This window comes from Temnothorax nylanderi, unplaced genomic scaffold (genome assembly GCF_030848795.1).
Source record: "Temnothorax nylanderi isolate EJ_2023f unplaced genomic scaffold, tnyl_v1.0 TNYL_tig0176_pilon, whole genome shotgun sequence".
NCBI lineage: Eukaryota > Metazoa > Arthropoda > Insecta > Hymenoptera > Formicidae > Temnothorax > Temnothorax nylanderi.
This window is the reverse complement of record NW_027249238.1, coordinates 99,157-126,077: the sequence shown is the minus strand read 5'-3', so window position 1 is coordinate 126,077 and position 26,921 is coordinate 99,157. Positions and strand designations below refer to the sequence as shown.

At 29.9% G+C, this 26,921-nt stretch overlaps 6 protein-coding genes across 6 annotated transcripts; all 6 read right to left on the bottom strand.

The window, feature by feature from the left end:
• Positions 1-3,057: 3,057 nt before the first annotated feature.
• LOC139778226 (odorant receptor 46a-like) lies at positions 3,058-5,401 on the bottom strand. Its single transcript, XM_071716101.1, has 5 exons — positions 5,039-5,401; positions 4,319-4,651; positions 3,821-4,022; positions 3,395-3,547; positions 3,058-3,303 (listed from the first exon to the last, which is right to left on the bottom strand). The coding sequence occupies exons 1-5, from the start codon at positions 5,389-5,391 to the stop codon at positions 3,256-3,258; spliced, it is 1,089 nt and encodes a 362-aa protein (XP_071572202.1). The 5' UTR covers positions 5,392-5,401; the 3' UTR covers positions 3,058-3,255.
• A 2,411-nt stretch (positions 5,402-7,812) lies between these two features.
• Positions 7,813-10,165, bottom strand: LOC139778220 (odorant receptor 46a-like). Its single transcript, XM_071716095.1, has 5 exons — positions 9,763-10,165; positions 9,286-9,621; positions 8,828-9,029; positions 8,436-8,591; positions 7,813-8,111 (listed from the first exon to the last, which is right to left on the bottom strand). The coding sequence occupies exons 1-5, from the start codon at positions 10,122-10,124 to the stop codon at positions 8,055-8,057; spliced, it is 1,113 nt and encodes a 370-aa protein (XP_071572196.1). The 5' UTR covers positions 10,125-10,165; the 3' UTR covers positions 7,813-8,054.
• A 2,513-nt stretch (positions 10,166-12,678) lies between these two features.
• LOC139778223 (odorant receptor 46a-like) lies at positions 12,679-14,875 on the bottom strand. The gene is made up of 5 exons (XM_071716097.1): positions 14,499-14,875; positions 13,990-14,325; positions 13,533-13,734; positions 13,144-13,299; positions 12,679-12,809 (listed from the first exon to the last, which is right to left on the bottom strand). The coding sequence occupies exons 1-5, from the start codon at positions 14,858-14,860 to the stop codon at positions 12,753-12,755; spliced, it is 1,113 nt and encodes a 370-aa protein (XP_071572198.1). The 5' UTR covers positions 14,861-14,875; the 3' UTR covers positions 12,679-12,752.
• Positions 14,876-16,112: 1,237 nt separating this feature from the next.
• LOC139778224 (odorant receptor 46a-like) lies at positions 16,113-18,584 on the bottom strand. Its single transcript, XM_071716098.1, has 5 exons — positions 18,006-18,584; positions 17,363-17,701; positions 16,917-17,121; positions 16,601-16,756; positions 16,113-16,319 (listed from the first exon to the last, which is right to left on the bottom strand). The coding sequence occupies exons 1-5, from the start codon at positions 18,365-18,367 to the stop codon at positions 16,272-16,274; spliced, it is 1,110 nt and encodes a 369-aa protein (XP_071572199.1). The 5' UTR covers positions 18,368-18,584; the 3' UTR covers positions 16,113-16,271.
• A 650-nt stretch (positions 18,585-19,234) lies between these two features.
• LOC139778227 (odorant receptor 4-like) lies at positions 19,235-22,582 on the bottom strand. Its single transcript, XM_071716102.1, has 5 exons — positions 21,467-22,582; positions 20,513-20,848; positions 20,166-20,367; positions 19,797-19,952; positions 19,235-19,394 (listed from the first exon to the last, which is right to left on the bottom strand). Exons 1-5 carry the CDS (start codon positions 21,826-21,828, stop codon positions 19,341-19,343), a joined length of 1,110 nt encoding a protein of 369 aa, XP_071572203.1. The 5' UTR covers positions 21,829-22,582; the 3' UTR covers positions 19,235-19,340.
• A 289-nt stretch (positions 22,583-22,871) lies between these two features.
• Positions 22,872-26,206, bottom strand: LOC139778218 (odorant receptor 67c-like). The gene is made up of 5 exons (XM_071716093.1): positions 25,848-26,206; positions 24,195-24,530; positions 23,851-24,052; positions 23,495-23,654; positions 22,872-23,102 (listed from the first exon to the last, which is right to left on the bottom strand). Exons 1-5 carry the CDS (start codon positions 26,204-26,206, stop codon positions 23,050-23,052), a joined length of 1,110 nt encoding a protein of 369 aa, XP_071572194.1. The 3' UTR covers positions 22,872-23,049.
• Positions 26,207-26,921: the final 715 nt, after the last annotated feature.

Sequence of the window (26,921 nt, the reverse complement as noted above, 5' to 3'; positions counted from 1 at the left end):
GCAGAAATACGTGTGAATTAAGATTAACATGTATACACCAAAGAAAGAAAAAATACGCGAAAGACATCTTATTAATAAAATTGGCTGCAAATGTAATAAATTTATTAATATTAACCCCTACGAAGGATTCAAGATTCATGGAAAAGAGATATGCGCTAGTAAATTCGATAGGAATCGTTGCTCGATTCATAATCATCAAAAGAGCTTTTTTAAAGCTGTCGTTCAATTCCGGCCAATCCATTTCAAAAACATGATCAATTATCTGAAGGCTCTATAAACAGATGATAAAACATTAAAATAATATTTACGCACAGTATAGTCATGATTAAGAAATATTGAAATAATATAACTATTAATAAAATATGAATCGCACACGTACTTTTAATTTGACTTCATTTCCAAACCAACAGTATATAAAAATTTCTATCATCATGCAGACAGTGTATAATACTAACGGAAGATATTTCGCGCTTAATGTTGTCTGGGCCAGTTGATACAAATTGGAACACACCACCAGCATACTTGTTATAAACTGAATAGCGATTATCTTCGCGAATCTTTCATTCACCACGGAAGCAAAGCTGCAATTCAGTAGATAGTTTATTTTGCAAGTGAAGTAATTGTCCATTCTTAATTATAATAAAATAATTTTAATTTTTTTATTCTTAAATATATGTTAACACCAATGTGGCAAGAAATTGCCCACTTTTGTTAGTTCATGATGTCCCCGATACGGTACTCACTAATAACGAATCTCAATTCCAAAGAAAATTAATTTAAAGCATTAATTGCATATTAATTACATAATTCCATTAAATAATGTACATTAGAAAATTTAATTTCAAAAATACATTGGGGACATAATATGGGAAAATTTTAAAGATTGAAAGTTGCAAATTAAAATATCTCATAGATGCGAATCAGATCAATTCTTGTCCATGATTTGCAACAATTAAAACGCGTACGAAACTGACTCATATATAAGGTCATGATGACGTACGCAGTCGCGCAAGTTTTTCCAGGTATGTGATTTGTTCAGTCGGTATTCCAATATCTCGATCTGACAGCAAACGTGCAGCAAGAGACCGCAGATGAAGCAATCGCAGGCGAGATTGACCAGAGCGCATGTTGCCATACTTATTAACTGATGAGTGTATACGAGGGAGAATAACGCCGAAGAGGAGTAGTTAAACGGCAGCCAGGCTTTGTACGTTAGGTCCCCCGTCCTGAAGTTCGTGAACAAAGAAGTCAGAGCGATGCACACGCATGTCGATTCAACCAAGACGAAGCAAAATAATGTGTTGTTCCTGCAAAACAATTTAAAAATTTGTTACAAAACTGGTCTACGTCTTCATTTCTTTTTATCCGTTCCAAATGCGGTCGATATTTACTTCCATTCCAGAATTCGAACCACTCGCGCATTATTGTTCTCTTTCAACAATTTTATTCTAATTCTACTATTGTTGTTTTACTATTGCATCACTTCCACGAATAAAACTCATAAAACACTTTCCGCGGATAAACACTTATTATATAGAAATATAATTAGATATAATATTTACCGTATTATTTTGTCAAAATTTTGGCGGATTTTTAGTTCGCCGGCTACCTCCGGTCTAAATGATGTTTCGGTAAGAGTATTAATAATGTCCGCTATATTCTTACGATTCAGCCACATACTGGATATCTTAAAGATTCCGATGCACACAGCCATCATTATGTACAAAATACTAGTAAATTCCTCTGGATTTCCGGCATTCAGAACCATGGCCACAAATTGAGAAATCGCAAACGTATACAATAGAAGAATCACAAGAAACGTATAAAGGTTGTAAATTTTATGTTTGTATGAGGATATCCACGACAACGGTCGCCAGCATCCAGCAACCGTCATTAATGCGAGCGTATGCTTTAACAAATCTGTTTCATCTTCCGTTTTATCATATCGAACGTGATTCTTTTCGACACTAGATTCACCGGAAATTAACATTTCTCTACAACAATTATTACTCAATTTGGATACAAAAAGAAAAAAAGCTTTCTATAAAGCTACAAAAAGCTGACCCTCTATACACATCAATAGCATATATAAATAACATTAAATTCTAATAAATTTGAAGATTACAGAAATACGAAGAAGCTTATTATTGTAACTTACGAAAAATTGAATATTGCATTAAATCTTCTTAAATAAATTTACAGAGGTTCTATAGAAACTAGTATAAATTCCGGTCGCGTAGTAGATAATAACGGGCAAGATTTTCTACGATACTGACAACCTTAACATTTCCATAGACATTGTCTATAGAAAATGTTTTCCGTCTACGGACCCCTATTCGGCATTTATGTCATTATTATAATGTAGAAATTAGCAATGTCGCATCTACTGATAGAATATTTTTATTTCAGGTTGAGTCTCCGGCGGTAATTTTTTCAAATGCAAACTTTATGCGACAATAATATAATGTGATATTATTATCATACGAAAATCGAGATATTGAGATAAAACGATAGATATACGGAGGGGCTTCGCTATCCGCTTATAGACCATCGACGATTTGCCTCCATGTAATTTTGATGAAGGTAAATTCTCATCCGTCTAAAAGTTACTTTATTTTACTATCACTATCAGTGTCTGTTCAGTATTGTCTCGCGCTACTTCCAGTTGCAATTTATTCTGCTCCTCGCATCGATTTCCACATTTGCATATATTTTGAGCGAAGATAAGTGCAAATAGAAACATGTATACCTGCCTAAATATAATCAACCTTTAAACAAATCTATCTACAGTTTACCAATTATCTTCACTGATATACTGTTCTTCTTTTATTTTTTTCTAATGTTTACAAGATTGTCTGTTATGCATTATTAACCGTTATTCTAATTTATTTGACGATTTATCTTTGGAGATCTTGCAGTTTTTGATATCTGCATTGTAACTTTTTTATATACTAATTGAAATTTGATTATATTTGAGTATATTTAATCTCGGTCTTCGATTTTGATGATAAATATTTGATGAGAAATGTGAGTGATGGGTAATATAAGAAATACAGATAAATAATATTTTCTTTATTTATATATGTAATATATGCGATATATGCAACTGCGCAGACAGGAGACTACGATTACCATCCAAGGTATTTGCATACTTATTGTCCAATGTTTCTTAACATATGCACTGCACATATTTTAAATACTATTTGTTCTTCTTCCTTTAATAGCATTTATCATCACTATTCTTTTCGTGTTTGTTTAAGTCGCTTTAAGTATATTGTATACTGAATATGACATTTTAAGTAACTAAAGAATATATTAATTTTTATGTAACAATTTTCAACTCAATCCGCTATTGCAGCTATATATATCAAAGTATAATAAATTTATTCCTAACCTTCACGAAAGAATCTAGATTCATTGAAATGTGTGCACTAGAAAATTCGATGGGCATCAGACAGCGATTCATAATTATTATAAGATTCTCTTTTACTTTCTTGTCTGCTGTTACCCAATCCATTCCAAAAATTTTATCGGAGAATTGAACGCTCTATAATAGAAGTTATCAGACGAATATAATTTGAATTTGACATTTTTTGTTGCAGTAAATAATGTTTAAGCGTATATATCAACATAACGTTAAGCTTAAATTAAAACATTTTGTTTTAGTTTATTATTATTAATCCTGAAATTAATAATAATAAACCATCCTGGGATTTTGTGTGTGTGTGTGTGTGTGTGTTATTATTATTTTTAAATACATTCACAAAACGCGTTCAGTATGTATGCTGTATGCATTTACTTATATTACTCGTTATATTACCTTTAATTTTACTTCGTTTCCGTACCAAGAATAGATAAAAATTTGCATACACATACATATTGTATACATCATCAGTGGAATATATTTCACGCTTAATGTGGTTTTTGCCAATCGATAAAGATTGGAGCATACCACTAGCATGCTCGCTATGAATTGAACGGCAATTATAACCCTGAACTTTTCATTCATTGTGTATGCAAACCTAGAGAAAAAACAATAATTGTTTATTTTTAAAATTATTATTACTTATAATTAAACATTACCATAATCTTGATTGAACTAAACAATCTTTATCTGATTAATAAAGAAAATTTCACATACGTATATGTTTGCAAAATATAAAGAAATATTAAAATAATTAAAATTAGGAATCTGTGTATGTATATATATATATATATATATATATATATATATATGTATATGCCCTACGTTGCGTGCTTTGTATCTTAAGATCAATTTTTAAAAAATCTAAACGCATAAAATTGTACAAAGACTAACTTATAGATATGATCGTGCTGACGTACACATTCACCCAAGTCGCTTTGATTGCGCAAGGCTTTCTTCATACGGCATTCTAAGATCTCGATCTGGCAGTAAATATGCAGCAGAAACCCACAAATAATTATATCGCAGGCAACATTCACGATGGACGCAACCGTCAAGCTTATTAATTGGCGAAAGTACGTGAAATAATACACTGCATCGGAGCACTCATAGGGTATCCACTCCCTATACGTTAAATTTCCTTTCCGAAAGTCCGTAAACAAAGATGTCAAATTCATGCATCCGCATGTCATCTCAATCAAAATTGTGTAGATCATAGAATAGGTCCTGCAAAATTACTGTGGAGGCTGGACTAATTCGTGATGACTTTGTTTTTGTATTTCTCTCCTTTAATTAAAAAGAAATAATATATTCTCTACTTCTTTCGAATGGCAAAAGATCTCTATTTATCTAGTATTTATTTATTCTTTGTTTTATTAATAAAAGTATTAATAAAAGTATTAATATATTTGCCATTTTATCAATTAAATTAAGAAATGCTACAATACAAAGTAATTATAGATAATATATAAATAGATAATATATTAAAGATATAATATCATATAAAACTAATATATATATAGAGAGAGAGAGAGAGAGAGAGAGAATTGTTGAAACGATCAAATTAAAACATGCGGATTCTTTTTTTATTCCTTAAATGTTTCAACTTCTTACCGTACTTTGTTATCATATTTTTGTCGAATCTCAATTTCGTCTGGTTCCAAAGGTTTAAACGGTTTCTCAACCAACGCGTCGGTTAACATTTCAATATTTTTACGATTTAGCAACAGGCTGAATATCTTGCAAGAAGCGATGACCATGGCCAGCATTATATAAAAGGTATCCGTGAAATCGTCGGGATTATCGACATTCAGGATAATGTCCATAAGTTGCGGTAACATGAAGGTAAGCAATAATAAACACATAAGAATTGTGTATACATTGTACATGGTCCGTTTACATAATGAGGTCCAGGAGATTGGTCGCCGACATCCCACCGCTGTGAGGACTTTCAATGGAAATTCCATAATTTGCAATTCTCGAAATATTTTTCACTCGATCTCTAGTTTAAGACAAAACATTTGTTATATTGCACACTACTGCATATTTCTTGTAACTTATCCAAGAGGCATAATTGTGTGATATAATTATGCAAAAAACATTATATATAAAGTGGAAATTTACGAACTAAAACAGATCAAACAAATGAGTTATTTTTACTTAAAAAATTGTATTTTATAATTACAGTTTCATACGTACATAGAAAAATTGCAGTAACACAATAAAATTTAAAATTTGCTTTCATTTTTTAATTTTACTGTTATTATTAATAAACATAATATTAATAATCGTGATATGTTTTATGCTCAATCGATATATTGAAACAAGCGAAATACATATTGCGCAGAATTGCATTTTATCCATTAACTTTAGATAATATAATGTTCAATAATACAAATGACTTACTCGAATAAGAAATATAAAATAGTGTTTTGTAAAGTTTGCACATTGATTTTAAAGCAATTTTGCAAACTTGAACGAATCTTACAATATGTCGAATCTATTATAAACACGCAATACTATAACCGTCTGCATTCATTGTTCGCCTCTTTGTAGAACCTTCGTAGACTACACATGTCATCATAATAATTATAGGTGTACCGAACTCGTCATATATTCCGATCGGTAATAATATACTTTTGTAAAATAATATGTATAGCTGTGTCTTTTTTGCGACCTTCATATAACGACTTATAAACGAAATAAACAGAAATAACGTGGGAGAAACGAAAGCTTGATAGACCATAAATTATGGTGTGTCACCATGAAATTTTAATACAGCTGGTCTATACTTACATAGAAAAAATATGGAATTTGTTATTGTGTCGCCAGCTCCGCCTCACATCCGGCTGTCATCGTCCTGCTGCTAATATTGATCTATTCATATTTCTGACAGGGTGCAAACGGTTCAAAGAACTCATCAAATATACATGTACACTTGTCCCTCGATTTACGAGATACTGCTCATACGCGGTTTTTCTACACGGTAAATAGTCCCTTCGTTTACGCGGTACTTTTTATACCTACGCGGTCTCAGTTTTACTACAATCTCAAGTACGCGGTCAGAACATATATCTTTTTATAATGTTTATTGACGTTCTTATGTTTGCAACGAGTGTATATTATACAAACATTAACGATAATACATTCAGTCGCTATACTGAGCTAGCGAAATACTACATTTCGCAAAATTGCACTTTATTTATTAACTTCAGAAAATAAGTATTATATTTAAGTATTATATATGGTGTATCAGACTACCTGTCCCACTCGCAAGGTAACAAGAAGTTGGAGAGAAATGTTAAGTCCCAAATCCTATCCGAAGAATTGAATGAAAGTATTTTTGTGTACTGGAACTGACCGGAAGTAATGGCAACTGTGATCAACGTTGAAATCTCAAATGGGAACATATGTCGTGAAAAGTATCGTTGGATAGAGCTTGAAAAAAAAACATCTTTTATTAGACCCTACAAGTGTTCAAAGTGTTTTCCATTTTGATTCAAACAATTCGATGGCTCGGGATACTATAGATCAGCGTTTTCCTGAAAGATGGATTGGCAGAAGAGGTCCTGGTAGCTTGGCCGATCTCCTAATTTGACATCCATGGATTATTTTTTATGGGGACGAGAGTAAGAAACATGGTTTACCAGCAACATCCAACGACAAGAGAGAACATGAAAGAGCGCATTCGGGAAGCATGCCGATCGCTGAGTGACGCAGAAGCTCTTCGAGATACAGATGACGTCAGAGAGAGTATCCACTTTTGTTTGAATCAAACGGAACATTTGTAGAGTCTGTAATAAAAGATACTTCTTTTTTCGAATACAAAACTTTGTGTTATTTCGATACAATCACCTTTCAATTTTCCAGTAATTTCTCCTCAACGGTTGGAGATACTGCGATTGAGTTTCAATAAAAATTGTTTCTTTTCTTTCAAGCTCTATGCAACGATACCACATACATATATTCCCATTTAAGATTTCAAAGTTGACTCCAGTTGCCTCTACTTCTGGGTAGCGATCATGTAACTTTTTCCCCAGAGCGGAAACGTGAAAAGTGAAAAAATTTCATGTAACTATCTCTTTCTATTGGTGTTGAATAAAAAGAGATAAACTTTTCACTTTTTACGTTTCTAGTCCTAGGGGAAAAGATACATGATCGATCCCCTGATCAATTCCAGAAAACAGAAATACTTCCATTCGATTCTTCGAACAGAATTTAGGGCTTAACAATTCTCTCCAACTTCCTGTCACTTCGCGTTTACGGAAACATCGTATTGTGGGACACACCTTGTACATATCATATAGAATAAAAAAAATGTCGGAATTCCTGAATCAAAAATTTCCCAAAACAAATATTTAAAAAAATGTTTTAAATAAATAAAGAAATAAGATTTTCTCAGCTTTTATTACACTGTTATTAGAATATTTATAGAAGATTTTACATAAAAATCGCAAAATATATCTAATAAAAAAAGGAAAAACGCGTGTATTAATCAATTATTATTCATCTATTTCTTAATGCTACATAGAGTAAATAACAGAAAACTCAAATAATTAACATTAATCACACAGGTAATTTAAATAGAAAATATGGCTCTCTAGCTCCTCCGTACTACCTTCCATTTGAATTATGTTGTTTGCGTTTGTTGTAGTATATTATAAGCTGAATATGATGTTCTAAGTAACTGTAACAACGGTGTAAATCGTTTTCAAATTTATTTTGGGATTGCTAATTTCGTAAAATATTAAATAAAATGCCAAATAATAGACTATATGTAATACATAGTTACTATAATCTAAAAAAAAAACTTTATAAAAATTAGTTCTTTTATAGAAAGAATACAGTTCTTATGATAAAATAATAAATTAATAAGAGATAGAACAAACGTTGTTACGTTGTGTATCATCATTTTTTCAATGTGCAGAATATAAAAATCAGTGTCCACTATTTTTCAAATAAATATCTTTGTTAATTAATTATTAATTATTTAGTGACTTGTTATACTCACGCCTACAAAAGAATCGAGATTCATTGTGATAATGTAAGCGCTCGAAAATTCAATCGGTGTTAATGAACGATTCATAATCATTAACAAATTCTGTTTTCTGCTTTGCTTCATTTTCAGCCATCCCATTCCAAAGATATTAGCGGCGAGTTGAACACTCTGTACAAAATATAACACGCACGTGAATTAAAACATTATAGAAGATTTTCAAGAAGAAATTGTAACTAATGTTTTCTTATTTCGATTATATCAGAGTATTACTAAGTTCATTACAGTTGCTTATTGTTATAGATTAACAATTTTATACCTGGTAAGTATTTAATATCGCGTAAGTATAACTTAATAAATTATATAATATATGTTCGAGCTTAGCGAAATATGCACACAATTCGCACCTTTAGCTTCACTTCGTTTCCATACCAGCAATAGATAAGAATCTGTGTCAGCATGGCGAATGTGTATAATATCAATGGAAAGCATTGGGCACTCAACGTCATCTTCGCCAATTGATATAAGTTGAAACACACCACCAGCGTACTCACTACAAATTGAATGGCTATAATAATCTTGAATTTTTCGTTCACCATTAATGCAAATCTACAAAATAAAAATATCTTAAAGAAGACATATTGATTTGAAAACACTTACATACATTTTTATTTTCAAGATATATTTTAAAATACGTTATATATCCTATTTCAAATACAAAAATAATTAATAACGAGCTCTTATTGTTAACACTCAATATTTATACGCAAAGTTATTTAAAGAAGCTCGACATATAACTGATTTTTGATTTTCCAAATATTTTTTATATCAATTTACAATCTGCAGAATTATTAAAGAAACTAACTTAAATATACAGTCGTGCTGACGTACACATTCACGCAGATTGTTTTGGCCGAGGGAGACCTTTTTCAACCGGCACTCCAGTATTTCGATCTGACAGCATACGTGCAATAATAAACCACAAATCAGACTGTCGCATGCTACGTTCACCATGGAGCCGAAAAACGTGCACACTAACTGACGAGCGTATATGACACAGAATACCACCTCGGACGTGTAGTTATACGGTGTCCATTCTCTGTACGTTAAAGTACTTTTCCGGAAATCCGTGAATAATGATATCAACGCGGTGCTTGCACACGTCGTCTCGATCAAAATTGTGTACCATAAAGTGTTGATCCTATATAATGGCTGAGCGATTTATTAAGAACATTTTTGTTTGAACTGTTGTTTTGTACGATATCTAATTAGTCTTAAAAAGTTTAAACATTTTTGCGTTCTTAGAAATACAGAGAAAGAGTTTTTTTTTATTTATACTTACTGTATTGTTCTGTCGAACTTGTGGCGAATTTCTATTTCGTCAGCCTCCAATGGGATAAATGGTTTCTGGGTAAGAATATTGGTTAATATTCCTATATTTTTGCGATTTACCAAAAGACCGACTATTTTACAACAAGAATTCACCATGGCGAGCATGAAATAGAAAGTATCAGTAAAATCGTCGGTATTATCGACATTCAGAATGATATCCATAAGTTGAAACAGCAGAAAGGTGCACAGCAACAATACTACGAAAGTCGTATACATGTTATACGCAGTACGTTTACACAATGTTGTCCAAGAATCCGGTGGCCAACATCCCACAACCGTAAGAATTTTTAATGTAAATTCAAGAACCTGCATTTCTCGTGTTCTTGATCTCACTCTCGAAGATACCAAAACGTTAATAACGTTATACTGAATTACTTTTGTTATTGTAATTTATGTAAAGTGTATAATAAAGTATATTAACGTTTCCTTTACTAATTAATAATATTAAATGTAAATGCTAGTAAATTGCACTGCTCTCACAAAACATTAACTATTGATCATTATATGTAGCACGATCTTCCGACATAGATGTTTGTTTAATATATATGATATAATACAATGATACACACAGAGAAGATTCCACGTATCATACGTAAATATAATTAATTTTGCAGTTTCAAGCTAATCCGTCCATGTGAGTAGTAAATACGAGGATTAAAAAGATTCAGAGATTTCTTCCTATGTGTAAAATAGGAAAGTTATTCTCTCTATCAATAGCACCGTGAACCAACTTTGCAAAATTCCATGTGATAAACCTCAGAATGTCTATAGTCGCACGATATGACTTTCTGACTACATGAACCCTGTTGTATTCTAGTTTCCCCTCCATGTTCGGTAACTATATAATTATCGTAATACCGAGCTCACAATATCGTTCCCCACTTTCTTGTACCGGTCCGCATAGGCAATCGTTGTCAAATGCTAACTTTATACACTTACGACAGCCATATAATATAATGATACATCTAAATATATCGAGAAAAATAAGAATAAGAAAGTCGCAGAAACTTAATAAATTATGGATTGCATTTTACCTTTATAAAATCATAATGTATGTAATCAACCAGTTTACTTAGTAAATATTTATCAGTATCGCTAGATCTATATATGCCTTTGCCATTCGTCTCAAATTCTAATGTTCAATTCCGTTTCTGGTATCGACTTAAACAGTCATAATCTCTGACAAAATATAAAATATAGAAAAAATTTTTTTATAAGTGTACATGCATATATCTATATATATATATACAGCATTATTAGGTATTTATTATATATATTAAAACGTCTTTTTAAATTTTTACTTTTTTCTAATAAGAATTCATTAAATAAATAATTATAATAAGACGCATTATATGCAGTTGCCGTTTATTTGTTCACAGATGTAATACTAACTGTGATGCAAACTTCTACAGATATAAATAAATATCAACAACAAGATGATATATTGGAAAACATTTTAGTAATCTCAATTTTATTTATACTTTATACTCATAACTCCTATACTTGTTTTATAAGTATGTTATAAGCTGAATATAACGTTTTAAGTAACTGCAACAAATATATACAGAGTTTGTATTTCATTTTTCAATTCTTATTACATTTATCTAATATAGGTACTTTGTTTAACGTTACTATTATCGCAATATTTACGTCACAATAATTTTCCAACCAATCATACTTACTCTAAAGAGAGAGGGAGAGAGAGAGGGAGAGAGAGAGAGGGAGAGAGAGAGAGGGAGAGGAAGAGGAAGAGGGAAAGGGAGAGGGAGGAGGAGAGGGGGAGAGAGAGAGAGAGAGAGACTATTTGCGTGTCTTATTACATATGTCCTCCGGGGCAAAGTCCGGGTAACCAGCTAGTTTCTTTATAAATTGTTTATTCCCTTACTTTCCAAAACTAAACAAGATAGTCAAGAATAAAAATCTATTGTCAATTGCGCCAATAAAATACATATATTATCATAAAATATATAAATTATGAAATTACAAATTAATTTTTTTACTAACCCCAACAAAAGACTCGAGATTCATTGACAGAACATAAGCGCTGATAAATTCTATTGGTATTCCTGAACGAGTCATAATTATCAATAAACTTCCTTTGAGGTTTCTGTCCATCGTTACCCCATCTATCGCGTTAAACCGCCCTAATAAAAGATGTTTCTTCTTTCGGATCCTAAACTTTGTATTATAATTTCGACATCGTCACCTTTCAATTTTCCAGTCGTTTCTCTTCAATGGTTGGAGATACTGCGATTATGTACAAAATAAATAAAAAATACAAATGAAAAAAATGTTTTTTTTTCACAAGCTCTATTCGACGATATACTTACACAACTATGTTCCCATTTAAGATTTCAAAGTTTGCTTTAATTGCCACTACTTCCGGTCAGTTCCAGAAAAAAACGGAAACACTCTTGTTCGATTCTTCAGATAGGATTTGGGGCTTAACATTTCTCTCCAATTTCCTGCCACCTCGCGTTTACGTTTACGGAAAAATTAGTCTGATACATCCTGTATATAAAGGATATTTGGGGATTCATAGAACAAACTTTAAGGGATAATAGGTCTCACCAAATGTTTGTTAAGAAACCCGTTAAGTCCCATGGGTCTTGAAACCCTATATAGAGTGAAGAAAAAGTGTCGGAATTCCTTAATCAAAAACTTCCCAAATCAAATACTTTTGAAAAAATTGTTTTAAATAAATAAGACTTTCTCAGCTTTTATAACACTGTTGGAATATTTACAGAAAATTCTACATAAAAATCGCAAATTACTATGTAATAAAAAAAGAAAAACGCTTGTATAAATCATTTATTATTCATTTATTTGTTAACACTATATAATAGATAACAAGAAACTTAAATAATTAGCATTAATTACACAGGTAGTTTAATTAGAAAATACGGCTCTCTCTAGCTTCTATACTACCTTCCATTCGAATTACGTTGTTTGCGTTTGTTGTAGTATATTATAAGCCGAATATGATGTTTTAAGTAACTGTAACAACAAAATCGTTTTCAAATTTATTTTGTGATTGCTAATTTCGCAAAATATTAAATAAAATTGCCAAATAATAGACTATATGTAATACATAGTTACTATAATCTCCAAAAAAACTTTATAAAAATTAATTTTTATATAGAAAGAATACAATTCTTATATGATAAAATAACATATATAATTTAAGAAATATAAATCAAACGTTGTTACGTTGTGTATCATCAATTTTTCAATGTGCATATTATAAAAATTAATGTCCACTATTTTTCAAATAAATATCTTTGTTAATTAATTATTAATTGTTTAGTGACAATAGACTTGTTATACTCACGCCTACAAAAGAATCGAGATTCATTGTGAGAATGTACGCGCTCGAAAATTCAATCGGTGTTAATGAACGAATCATAATTATTAATAAATTCTGTTTTCTGCTTTGCTTCATTGTCAACCATCCCATTCCAAAGATATTAGCGGCGAGTTGAACACTCTGTAAAAAATATAACACGCACATGAATTAAAACATTATACAAGATCCTCAAGAAGAAATTGTAACTAACGTTTTCTTATTTCGATTATATCAGAGTATTATTAAGTTTGTTACAGTTACTTGTAATAAACTAACAATTTTATACCTGATGGTGAGTATTTAATATCGCGTAAGTATTTAATAAATTATATGATATATGTTTGAGTTTTACGAAATATGCACATAATTCGCACCTTTAGCTTCACTTCGTTTCCATACCAGCAATAGATAAGAATCTGTGTCAGCATGGAGCATGTGTATAATATCAATGGAAAGCATTGGGCACTCAACGTCATCTTCGCCAATTGATATAAGTTGGAGCACACCACCAGCGTACTCACCACAAATTGAATGGCTATAATAATTTTGAATTTTTCGTTCACCATTAATGCAAATCTACAAAATAATAATATCTTAAAGAAGACATATTGATTTGAAAACACTTACATACATTTTTATTTTCAAGATCTATTTTAAAATACGTTATATATCTATTTTAAATACAAAAACAATTAATAACGAGCTTTTATTGTTAACACTCAATATCTATACGCAAAATTATTCAAAGAAGCGCTACATATAACTGATTTTTAATTTTCCAAATATTTTTTTCACCAATTCACAATCTGCAGAATTATTAAAGAAACTAACTTAAATATACAGTCGTGCTGACGTACACATTCACGCAGATTGTTTTGGCCGAGGGAGATCTTTTTCAGCCGGCACTCCAGTATTTCGATCTGACAGCATACGTGCAATAATAATCCACAAATCAAACTGTCGCATGCTACGTTCACTATGGAGCCGACAGTCGAGCATATTAACTGTCGAGTGTACATGACACAAAATAACACCTCGGATGTATAGTTATGCGGTGTCCATTCTCTGTACGTTAAATTTCCTTTCCGAAAATTCGTGAATAATGATGTCAACACGATGCATGCAGACGTCGACTCGATCAAAATTGTGTACCATAAAGTGTTGTTCCTATATAATGGCTAAGCGGTTTATTAAGAACATTTTTCTTTGTACTGTTGTTTTGTACAATTTAATTAATCTTAAAAAGTTTAAATATTTTTGCGTTCTTAAAAATAGAGAGAGAGAGAGAGAGAGAGAGAGAGAGAGAGAGAGAGAGAGAGAGTGAGTTTTTTTATACTTACTGTATTGTTTTGTCGAATTTGTGGCGAATTTCTATTTCGTCAGCCTCCAATGGGATGAATGGTTTCTGGGTAAGAATATTGGTTAATATTCCTATATTTTTGCGATTTACTAAAAGACCGATCATTTTACAACAAGAAATGACCATGGCAAGCATAACGTAGAAAGTATCAGTAAAGTCGTCGGTATTGTCGACGTTCAGAATGATATCCATAAGTTGAGACAGCAGAAAGGTGAACAGCAACGATATTAGAAAAGCCGAATATATGTTATACACAGTACGTTTACACAGTGATGTCCAAGAATTCGGTGGCCAACATCCCACAACCATAAGTATTTTTAATGTTAATTCAAGAACCTGCATGTTTCTCGTGTTCTTAATCTCACTCTCGAAAATATCAAAACGTTAATAACGTTATATTAAATTATTTCTGTTATTGTAATTTATGTAAATTGTATGATAAAATATATTAACGTTTCTTTATTAATTAATAATAATATTAAATGTAAATACTAATAAATTAAGCTGTCCTCACAAAATATATTAATTGTTGATTGATTATTATATATAGCACGCTTTTTCGACATAGATATTTGTGTAATATAAGTGATATGATACAAAGAAGATTCCACGTATATCATATGTAAATATAATCAATTTTGCAGTATCAAGCCACAATCTACCCATGTAATAGTAAATACGAGGATTAAAAAATTTAGAGTTTCTTCATATGTGTAAAATATGAAAGTCATTCTCTCTATCAATAGCACCGTGAACCAACTTGCATAATTCCATGCGACAAACCTCAGAATGTCTATAGTCGCATGATATGACTTTCTGTATACATGAACCCTGCTGTTTTCTAGTTTCCCCTCCATGTTCGGTAGCTATATAATTATCGTAATACCAAACTCGCAATACCGTTCCCTTTCTTGAAGCGGTTCGCATAGACAATCATTTTCAAATGCAAACGCTATACATTTACGGCACAACCATGTAATATAATGATATATCTAAATAAGCGGGGAAAATATAAGAAAACGATAAGAAAGTCGTATATAGAAACTTAATAAATTATGGATTGTGTTTTACCTTTATAGAATCATAATATATTAAGTAACCCACCAATTTACTTAGTAAATATTTATCAGTGTCGCTAGCACTATGCTTTTGCCGTTTGCCTCAAATTCTAGTGTCCAATTCTGTTTCTGGTATTGATTTGGACAGTCGTAATCTTCGAGAAAATATAAAATATAGGAAAAACCTTTTATAAGTGTAGGGGAGAGTGGGGTAACTGCGAACACGGGGTAAACGCGAACGATTACTATTGTAGTATATTAGAGTAGTGATATTCTGCCACTTCTCGCACTCAGCGATAGTCCGATATACCTACGCTCAGTGGTACGAGAAGTGAGAGAATATTATAATTACTCTAATATACTGCAATAGTATCGCTCGCGTTTACCTCGTGTTCGCACTCCACGCTCCTCTACATGCAGGTATACATGTATACAGCATTATTTGGTATTTATTTTATATCTTAAAACGTCTATTTTTAAATTTTTACTTTTTACTAATACTTGTATATGAATTCATGAAATAAATAATTATAATAAACTCATTATAGGCAGTTGCCGTTTATTTGTTCACAGATGCAATACTAGCTGTGATCCGAACTTCTAATACAGATATTAATGACTATCAACAACAAGATAATATATTGGAAAACATTTTAGTAATCTCAATTTTATTTGTACTTAATACTCGTAAACTCCTATACTTGTTTTAGAATGTTGTAAGCTGAATATGACGTCTTAAGTAACTGTAACAAATATATACAAATTTTATATTTCATTTTACAATTTGTTATTACATTTGTCAAATACAAGTACTTTGTTAAACATTATAACTGTTATCGCAATATTTACTGATACGTCACAATAATTTTCCAACTAATTTTCTTATAAATTGTTTATTTTCTTACTTTCCAAAACTAAACAAAATATTCAAGAATAAAAATCTATTGTCAATAGCATCAGTAAAATACATACATTATCATAAAATATATAATTTATGAAATTGCAAATTAATTTTTTTACTAACCCCAACGAAAGAATCGAGATTCATAGACAGAACATAAGCGCTGGTAAATTCTATTGGAACTGCTGCACGAGTCATAATAAATAATAAACCTTCTTTGAGATTTCTATCCATCGTTACCCAATCCATCGCGAAAATGTTGTAGAGCAGTTGAGTGCTCTATATTTCAAACCATAGACAATGTTATTAATCTTTCAGGTGTAACGAACTTATTTACAAAAATAATGTATTATTACATAAATATGTAAATTTTAATTCAAAATTTTATATATATTGTATTTCTAATTTGAAAAATGTGTAACAACCTTATTATGCGTACCTTTAACTTCACTTCGTTTCCGTACCAACAATAGATGAAAATTTGTGTCAACATGCAGGACATGTACAATAGTAAGGGAAGATAACTCGCATTTAAAGCTGTTGATTTAGTCATTTGATACAAATTGGAACATACCACCAACGTGCTCACTATAAATTGCATGGCGATAGTCATTTTGAATTTACTGTTTAATTTGAGTGCATACCTATAAAATGCATATTACGTAACCGCCTTTTCGAAATTAATTAAGAGAAATTTAAAGTATAGAAGATAAAAGATATAACAATGTGCAAAAAAAAGTTATATCAAAATACTTCGAATGAGAAAAGAGTATGTAAATATATAAGAAAAAAGTATTTTTTTTTATTATAATATGTGCTCCCTGTTACTTTTTCTTTTTCAGTGAAATGTATAAGATATTTTCAGAATAATAAGATAAAACTAACTCCAATATACTGTCGTGATGACGTACACAGTCGCGAAGAGTGTTATAATTATTTGATATTTTGCTCAATCGGCATTCTAAAATCTCAAACTGGCAGCAAATGTGCACCATTAATCCACAAATGAGACTGTCACAGGCCACATTGACGAGTGATCCAGCCGTTAGGCTAATAAGTTGATGAGCGTACGTGAGACAAAATACGATGGTGGACGAACAATAGTCATACGGTAGCCATGCTCTATACGTTAGATCTCCTTTGCTGAACACCGTGAACAAGGACGTTACAGTGATACACACGCAAGTTGTTTCCACCAAAATCATATAGCAGAATGTATTGATACTGCAAAATGACTGTGGAGATAATTACGCTCATTTGTTTAATACAGCTTCTATTATAATATTTAACAATACATTATTAAAAAGTGTATTTTTAATAATTGTACTTACCTACACATTGCACTGTATGCACTTGTATAATAATTAGACATCACACATTATATAATACTAAATATTTATAATTTTTATATCAAAAAGTAAAATAAAAATCTACAATAAGCTTTTTCTAAATTTATATATTCAACTTATTCAATTTATATATTTAACTTATACTAGAAAATAATCTCTTGTCAGGTAGTAAAACTTACTATATGAGTCTATCGAATTTATATCGAATTCTCATTTCGTCCACCTCCAACGTTTTATACGGTTCCTCAAGAAGTACGTTGGTTAACATATTAATGTTTTTCCGATTTACTAACAAACTAAGCATTTTAGAGCACGAAACTACCGATGCCAACGTGGCATAGAAATTTTCCGTGAAATCTTCGGCATTGTCAACATTCCAAATAATGTCCAAAAATTGCGATATCAGAAAAGTGTACAATAATATAACGAAAAAACCCGTATACGTGTCGTAAACTATGCGCAAGCAAGATGATGAACATGATTGTGGCCGCCAACATCCAACAATCGTCAGAATCTTGAAAGTTAGTTGCAAAATACGCATCTTTTATTTCACGTTATAATATCTCTTTCTTTATATTTGCTAATTTATCTAAATTTTTCACACGATATTTGCACACTATTTGCACAATAAACCACAAATAGAACTGCTTGAAATGCTTGAATATCTTTTGCACGAAATCTTATTTACTACAATATTTTTGAAGCTTTGACATCTTTATAATAAACTGAGAAACGACGAACAAGACATTTTTTGAACGACTGCCAAGCGTGGAATGTTTATGGATCGCACAATTTTTCCTTTGGGATTGCATTGTCAATGCAGTATGTTATTATCATAATATCGGATTTGAATCATTAATCCTATAAATATATCTGTATCGTACCGATATTATAGGTCTCTAAAAATGCTGACATTTGTAAAACAATATTATTTTCAGTTAAAATGCCATATAAGAAACAGAAGAATATGTATAGATACTGTTGACTGTTTTATCGTCTTCATAAATTTTAAAAAGGTAATAATGCAATTATATTACTTCCCTTCAGTTTAAAATCTTATTTTATTTCTCATTTTGTGTGTTATGGAATAGTTTCCGTAGGTATATAATTATATCTTTGTATTGATTTTAGACGTACACTGCAGTTTCTGATTCCGACGTTACAAACACAACATGTTAAAATTATATCATGCTTACGAAGTGTCATAGAAGGCAAGATAAGCAAGAAGGTATAAAATGTAAAATACAGATATTAAACAGATGTTAATAAATGTAAGAAAATAAGAAAAATATGCAACAGACTAAAAAAACATTCTTCAATAATTTTTTTATTTTTTAACGTGATTTGTGAAATATGGTAGTTAAGTAAAGGTAACTAATGCTAATTATTAACATTTATTGCAAATATATTTATATACATATGTATATATATTTTTTCTTCATTTCTTGCCTCTTTTCACAATTAGTGATATTATGATATGAGTGGCTCTTTAATTCCATTGATCATTTACAAAATTATACCTGCATATTTTGCAGTAAATTATAAGTGGAATAAGACGTCTTAAGTATCTAGAATTAGTAAACAGACAATCTTAATCTTTATCTAAATCTCTTTGTTCAGTTATTAATAAATTTACAGTTGACTTCGTCAATATTAATATTAGATACATTACATTTTTACATTAATTACTTATAGTGCTAAATTTGTTTATGTTATTCCAAATAATAATTCCAAATTTCCAGTATTTTCCAAATTCATTTAATAAACAACAACATAATTTTAATTTATTAAGTAATTAAAATTAAATTATCAAGTAATTAAAATTAATATAATTTGTTTAAATTTGTTAAAATATTTTAATAATATAATAAATTAATATATTATAAATCATTCTTTTTAAATGTAGAACATATTCAAATATATCTAAAATTAAAATTTGACGAAATTAGCTTTATAGCATTTATACTAACACCCATAAATGTATTAAGATTCATGGGAACAATATAAGCACAAGTAATCTGAATAGGTACAATTGTTCGCCTCATTACTATCATTAAAGACTTTTTTCTATTTTCGTCCAACGTCAGCCACTCCATTTCGAAAATATTGTCAATTATTTGATGACTCTACTGAAATATGTAAAATGTATCCATACATAGTATTTGTGTAAGAAACGAGATATATTTATATTACTGATACCTAGTATCAGTAACATAATATATTACAATGCTTTAATAGTATGTACTGTTAGAATTTTGCAAATATAGACTAAATAGATTTAGCATTTAATTAAAAGTATATATATACCCATCACACCTACTAAATCTCCATTAACATACCTTTATTTTTAATTCGTTTCCATACCAACAATAGAAGAAGATTTGCGTTAACATACAAGATACATATAATGTCATTTCAATATGTTTGGCTTTCGTTGTTGCTTTACTTATTTGATAAAGGCTGAAGCATATCACCAATGTACTCATTATAAATTGGACAGTAATAATCAGTCTAAATTTCGTATTTATCACAGACACAAGTCTAGAATATCACAATTTTGTTTGTTTAATAATATATTGTAATAAAATAAACTCTTGATATAAACGATATTATGTGTTAAGAAGTATACGATAATAATTCTTATTATATAAAAATTTGTAAAATTGGCAAAATTGTAAAGCTCAACCTGAAGATATGGTAATGATGACGTACGCAATCGCGAAGAACGTCTGAATAAGATACAATTTTTCTCAAACGATAAGTAAAGATCTCTATTTGGCAGCAAACATGTACTAATAATCCACAGATGAGAGTATCGAAGCCAACATTTAAGAATGCTGCGACAGTCAAACTTATCAGTTGATGAACGTAAGCCAGATAGAACAGTAACGTTGATGAATAATCAAATGGCAACCATGCTCTGTATGTCAATTTTCCATTTCTCAAGTTTATTGATAAAGAAGATAACATGATACATGATAATGTTACAGTTCCCAAACATACAAAGCGCCAAGTATTAATTCTAAAATAATTATAAAATGTTTGTCAAATGTAGAATAAATTTCCTAGATTTTATAACATATAAATTTTATTATTAATGTCTTTGTTTTTATTCACCAATTAAGTCTTAAGAGGATTTTACGCGTTATAAATTCTCCTAATTTCGGTCGTAATGAAAATTTTAAGACCGCATTTGTTATTTAAGAGTAAAAAAATTTATTATAGGAAATATAAGGAATTATATCTTTTTTCAAATATTCCATTCAATCCCCCACACAATTTTCGAAAAGAGCAACTTTTTTACCTTTATAAATACCGGTCTCAAAATTTTGATTAGGGGATCCAAGATACAAATAAAACAGAAAATTTAACAGAAAAACGCGGAGTCTTTTAGGACTTTATGGGTTAAATAAAAAATTATCTATTTTTAATAATTTTTAGGTAATCATGTTCTCCTGTTGCATGTTTCTATTTACCATACATTAATTATATCTATTATGCATTTAAATAGAAAAAGAAATCTCTTATACGTAAAAAATTTAAATATAAAAAGTAACACAAAATAAATTTTAATAGTTTTATTAATATTAAGTAATAATACAAGATATTATAATATTGTTGATGTTTTGATAGTACTTACTGTATGCTTTTATCGAATTTATATAGAATGTTAATTTCAGTCGATCTCGACGGTCTACACGGTTTCTCCATCAATATGTCGACCAGCATGATAATGTTTTTACGATTTATGAGCATAATGAACGATTTACAGCAAGAAATAAACATGCAAATTAGTACAAAGAAATTATCGGAAAAATCGTCAGCATTGTCCACTGTTAGGATTACGTCCATCAATTGCGAGAGCAAAAAGGTATTTAGTAATAAAACTATTATACTTGCATACACGTAGTATGCTAAGCGTTTATGCAGTGATGACCAAGAATCTGGTCGCCAACATCCACATATCGTTAAAAGTATAAAAGTCAACTTAAGTATGCGCATTTTTTAAAAGATCTTTTTTAATATCATCTGCGAAGCACACAATACATGGAATTGTTCACTGCAAACTTTGTGTAACGTACAATGCTGTTAATTAAACATATTTTCAAAGTAATTTGCAATTTTGACAGTTAAAAAACGCTTCTGTTTTTGTTATAGAACTTCAATAGATATTTCTTCAATTTTTTAAATTATATTTACAAATGTTATTTGTACATGACATTTATAACCAATGAAGCTTTCTAATTAATCTAATAACTGTAACTGTGAACATTGTGGTAATTGCCTTTAAAAACGAATGAAATTATTATTGTGAAAAAGGAATACTTTAAGCGATATCACAACCGATAGATAAAGAGTATAGCAAGCACCAAAATCTTTAGACTGACTGACAAAAGTCGACAGTCTATAGCTTTGCTGGGGATCGAACTTCATAGATGTATAAGATATATCCATATGTGTGTCCATATTTCTACCCTTCGCAATTGGCAACTTCATTATTCATTTTATAACGTATCCCTCGCAATATATACCTCGTGAAATAATATTTTTATGAATCGATATGCAACACGTATATACACCAGTTGCAAAATTCACATACATTACGATGACATAGTGAAATTATACCCTTAAATACAACAATGTTTTTCAGAGGCAGAGTAAAAAAAATATACGAGACAGAATTGTCAAATATTGAACAGAAAATTGTATCTTTGTTTAATATTGGTATACTATTATAATTCTATGCTATTTAAGCTCTATATATTTAAATTTTCTATGAAATTTTAATCTTTCTATAGCTATTGATGTTACTCATACTTCGACAGTACTTATAGTGCTATCCCTTCGTATTGATTTTAGGCACTGTAATTTCTGATTTCCACGTTACAAACAGAAGATGTTAAAATTATATTACATTTACAAAGTGTGTCATAGAAGACAAGATAGATAAGAAACTATAAAATGTAAAATACAAATATAAAACAGATGTTAATAAATGTAAAAATATAAGAAAAATATGTAATAAAATAAACAACACTTTTCGGTTATCTTTTTCTATTATTTTAATAACGTAACAGATTAAATGTGGTATGTTAAGTGAAAGTAACTAATGCTAATTATTATGACTAATTGCAAATATACTATTTTCTCTCTTCTTTTCTTGCTTCTTCTCAGATTTAATATGATATGAGTAATACTTAAGTCCATCAGTCTCTCATAGAATCACTCTTGCATATTTTGTGTAAGTAAGTTGTAAGCGGAATAAGACATTTTAACTAGCTAAAATTAGTAAACAATTTTAATGGTTATCTAAATAGATTCAGTAATTAATAAATTTGCAGCTAATTTTGTCAACAATAGTATCAGATACAAGTAATTTTAACATTAAATACATATAGTGCTGAATTTGTTTACATTATTCCAAAATAATGATTCCAAATTTTTAATATTTTCCAAATTTATTTAATAAATAGCGTGAATAATTTTAATTTATTAAATAATTAAAATTAAAATAAAAATATCTTTCTAAATTTGTTATAATTATTTTAATAATATAATAAATCAATTTATTATAAATTATTCTTTAAATGTAGAACATATTTAAATATATCTAAAATTAAAATTTGGCGAAATTAGGCGAAATTAGCTTTATAACATTTATTTATACTAACACCCATAAACGTTTCAAGATTCACGGGAACAATACGAGCACAAGTAATCTGAATAGGTGTGACTGTCCGCCTCATCATTATCATTAAAGACTTTTTTTTATTTTCGTCCAATGTCAGCCACTCAGTTTCGAAAATATTGTCAATCATTTGGTGACTCTATTGAAACATGTAAAATGTATGCATAGATAACATTTGTGTAAGAATTAAAATATATTTATATTACTGATACCTCGTAAATATTAAAATGATTTAATAACAAATACTGTCAGAATTTTGCAATAAAATTTAGACCGAATAGATTCAGCATTAAATTGAAAATCTATACCTACCGAAATTATGTCTATTACCATACCTTTATCTTTAATTCGTTCCCATACCAACAATACAAGAAGTTTTGAACTAAAGTAGTAGTCACATATGTTATCATTTCAATATATCTGTCTTTCGTTGTTGCTATACTTATTTGATAAAGGCAGAAGCATATCATCAATGTAGTTAATGTAAGTTGGATACCAATAGCCAGTCTAAACTTTTCATTTACAATAAACGCAAGTCTAGAATTTAACAAATTGTTCGTATAATAACATATTTTAATAAAATATATTAGAAGAACGATATTATATTCAGATGTATACGATATTAATTTGAAAACTATTGAGTAAATTTTGTAAAATTGGCAAAATTGTAAAACTTAACCTGAATATATCATAATGATGACGCACGCAATCGCGAAGAACGTTTGAATAAGATATAAATCTTCTCAAACGATAAGTTAAGATCTCAATTTGACAGCAAATATGGACTAATAATCCACAGATGAGAGTATCGCAACCAACAGTAACGACTGCTGCAGCAATCATAGCTATCATTTGATAAGTGTATGTCAGATAGAACAGTAATGTTGATGAGTAATCAAATGGCAACCATGCTCTAAATGCTAATGTTCTGTTTCTGAGGTTTATAAATAAAGAAGATAACATGATAGATAATACTGTTGCTGCTGGCAAAGATGCGTAGCGCCAAGAATTGATTCTAAAATAATTATAAACTTTCTCAAATACATATATAATAATCTTCATAGATTTTATATAAATTTTTTATTTTCATCTTTATCTACTTATCTATTCATTTATTTATTTTTTACGCTTTTAAATTTTTGTAACTGGGGTCGTACACATTTTTAGATCGCATTTTATATATGTATAAAGGTAAAAGGAGTTACTCTTTTCAAAAATGTAGTTAGCATTAAAGTGGGAGATCCGAAAAAATTACAAGGATTGAAATTAGATATAAATAAGTAAATAAGTAACTTGGCCTATTTACTGAAAAATACTTAACTAATAAATAATTTTGTCTATCTTCTTAAATAGAATTTATATTATAGGCTATTCAAATAATAATAATCATATAGATTTATTCTACTCAAGAAGGAAGATGAAATTACTTATTAGGTGAATATTTGTCAGTAAAGAGGTAAAGATCATTTACTTCTTTTACCTTCACTTTCAACTTTTAATCTTCTTTTTTAGATATTCCCTCGCCGACCAAAGACCGTGGCGGGTTTTTATATGGCAGGATGCCCCTAGCGATAGGTATCGGGCTGATTTTCACACATAAGGTACCTCATGACCTAACTAATTACCATTCATACCACCTTTTAGAACAACGTGGATTGTTAAAAAAAATCTCGTTTTGAAAATTAAAATATTTTTTTGAACACCCTATAGATGTCGGAATCAAATTAAACCATATTTGTTTGAGCCCTCCTAAGGTATCCTACTCCCCAGATTTTTTTTCAAGGTCCTAACTTTTCCCGTTCCAGACAAAAAAAACTTTTTGATTTTTGAGTTTTACATTATAACTCTGGAACCACGTTGTTCCAGAAGCTGGTATAAATGATAATTTAGTGTTGGGTCATGAGGTCCCTTATGTGTGAAAATCAGCCCGATATCGCTGGAGGCATCCCGCCGTACAAAAACCAGCTACAGCCTTTTCAGAAAGAGCAATTCATCTTACCCCTAAATACCAATACGTTCTAAAAATTTTAATTATAAGATTTGGAATACAAGGTAATAAAACAGAAAAATGCGGAATCTTCCAGAAACTCTGTGGGAAACTCTAGAACTTTAATTTAATAAGTTAATTTAAAAAACATTTTATTTTTAATAACTCTTGCGTATGTTTCTATTTACCGTACATTAACTATATAAAAACATTTAAATAGAAAAAGAAATCTTTACGTAAAAAATCTAGATATGAAAAGTAACACAAAATAAATTTTAATAGTTTTATTATTATTAAATAATAATACAATATATTATGATATTATTGATGTTTGTTAATACTTACTCTATGCTTTTATCGAATTTATAGAGAATGTTTATTTCAGTCGATGTCGACGGTTTACATGGTTTCTTCATCAGTATGTCGATTAGCATAATAATGTTTTTGCGATTTATGAGCAAAGTGAATACTTTAAAACAAGAATTTAACATGTCCATTATTATTAATAAACTATCGCAAAAATCATCGGCATTGTCCACTATTAGGAGACCTATTAATACCGATAGCGTACCGGTACTAATTATGAAAATTATTATGCTTGCATACATGCAGTACGCTACGCGTTTATGCAGTGATGACCAAGAATTTGGTCGCCAACATCCAGACATCGTTAAAAGTATAAAAGTCAACTTAAGTATGCGCATTTTTTAAAAGATTATCTTCTTTTATATCACCTGCGAAGCACATAATACATATAACTGTTTCCTGCAAAGTTTGTGTAACGTACAATATTATTAATTAAACGTATATCTTTAAATTCAAAGTAATTTGCAAATTTGTCAATTAAATAACGCTTCTATATTTATTATAAGGGTTTAATAGAAATATTACAATTTCTAACCATATAAGCTTTCTAATTAATCCAATAATTATAAGTAAACATCGTGATATTTGCCGTCAAAGAAATAAATCAAATTATTATTTTAAAAAATACTTTAAGCAATCAGAACTGGTAAGTATAGCGAGCACCAAAATCTTTAGACTGACTGGCAAATGTCGACAGTCTATAGCTTTGCTGTAGCGGATCGAATTTCTTAGATGTTGATATTCACATGCATGTGTGTCCATAATTTCACCCTTCGCAACTGGTAATTTCATTATTCATCTTATAACGTATCCCTTACAATATGTTATACCTCGTGAAATAATATATTTATGAGGCGATATGCAACACACACAGTAACAAAATTTACATACCTTGCGGTAATATATCTTTGGATGCAATAACGTTTTTCAGAGGCGGAGTAAAGAAAATACGAGATAGAATTGACAAATATTGAATAAAAAATAACATCTTTATTTAATATCGGTATAGGTTATAATTTTCTGATACTTACGTTATAGATATTTAAATTTTCT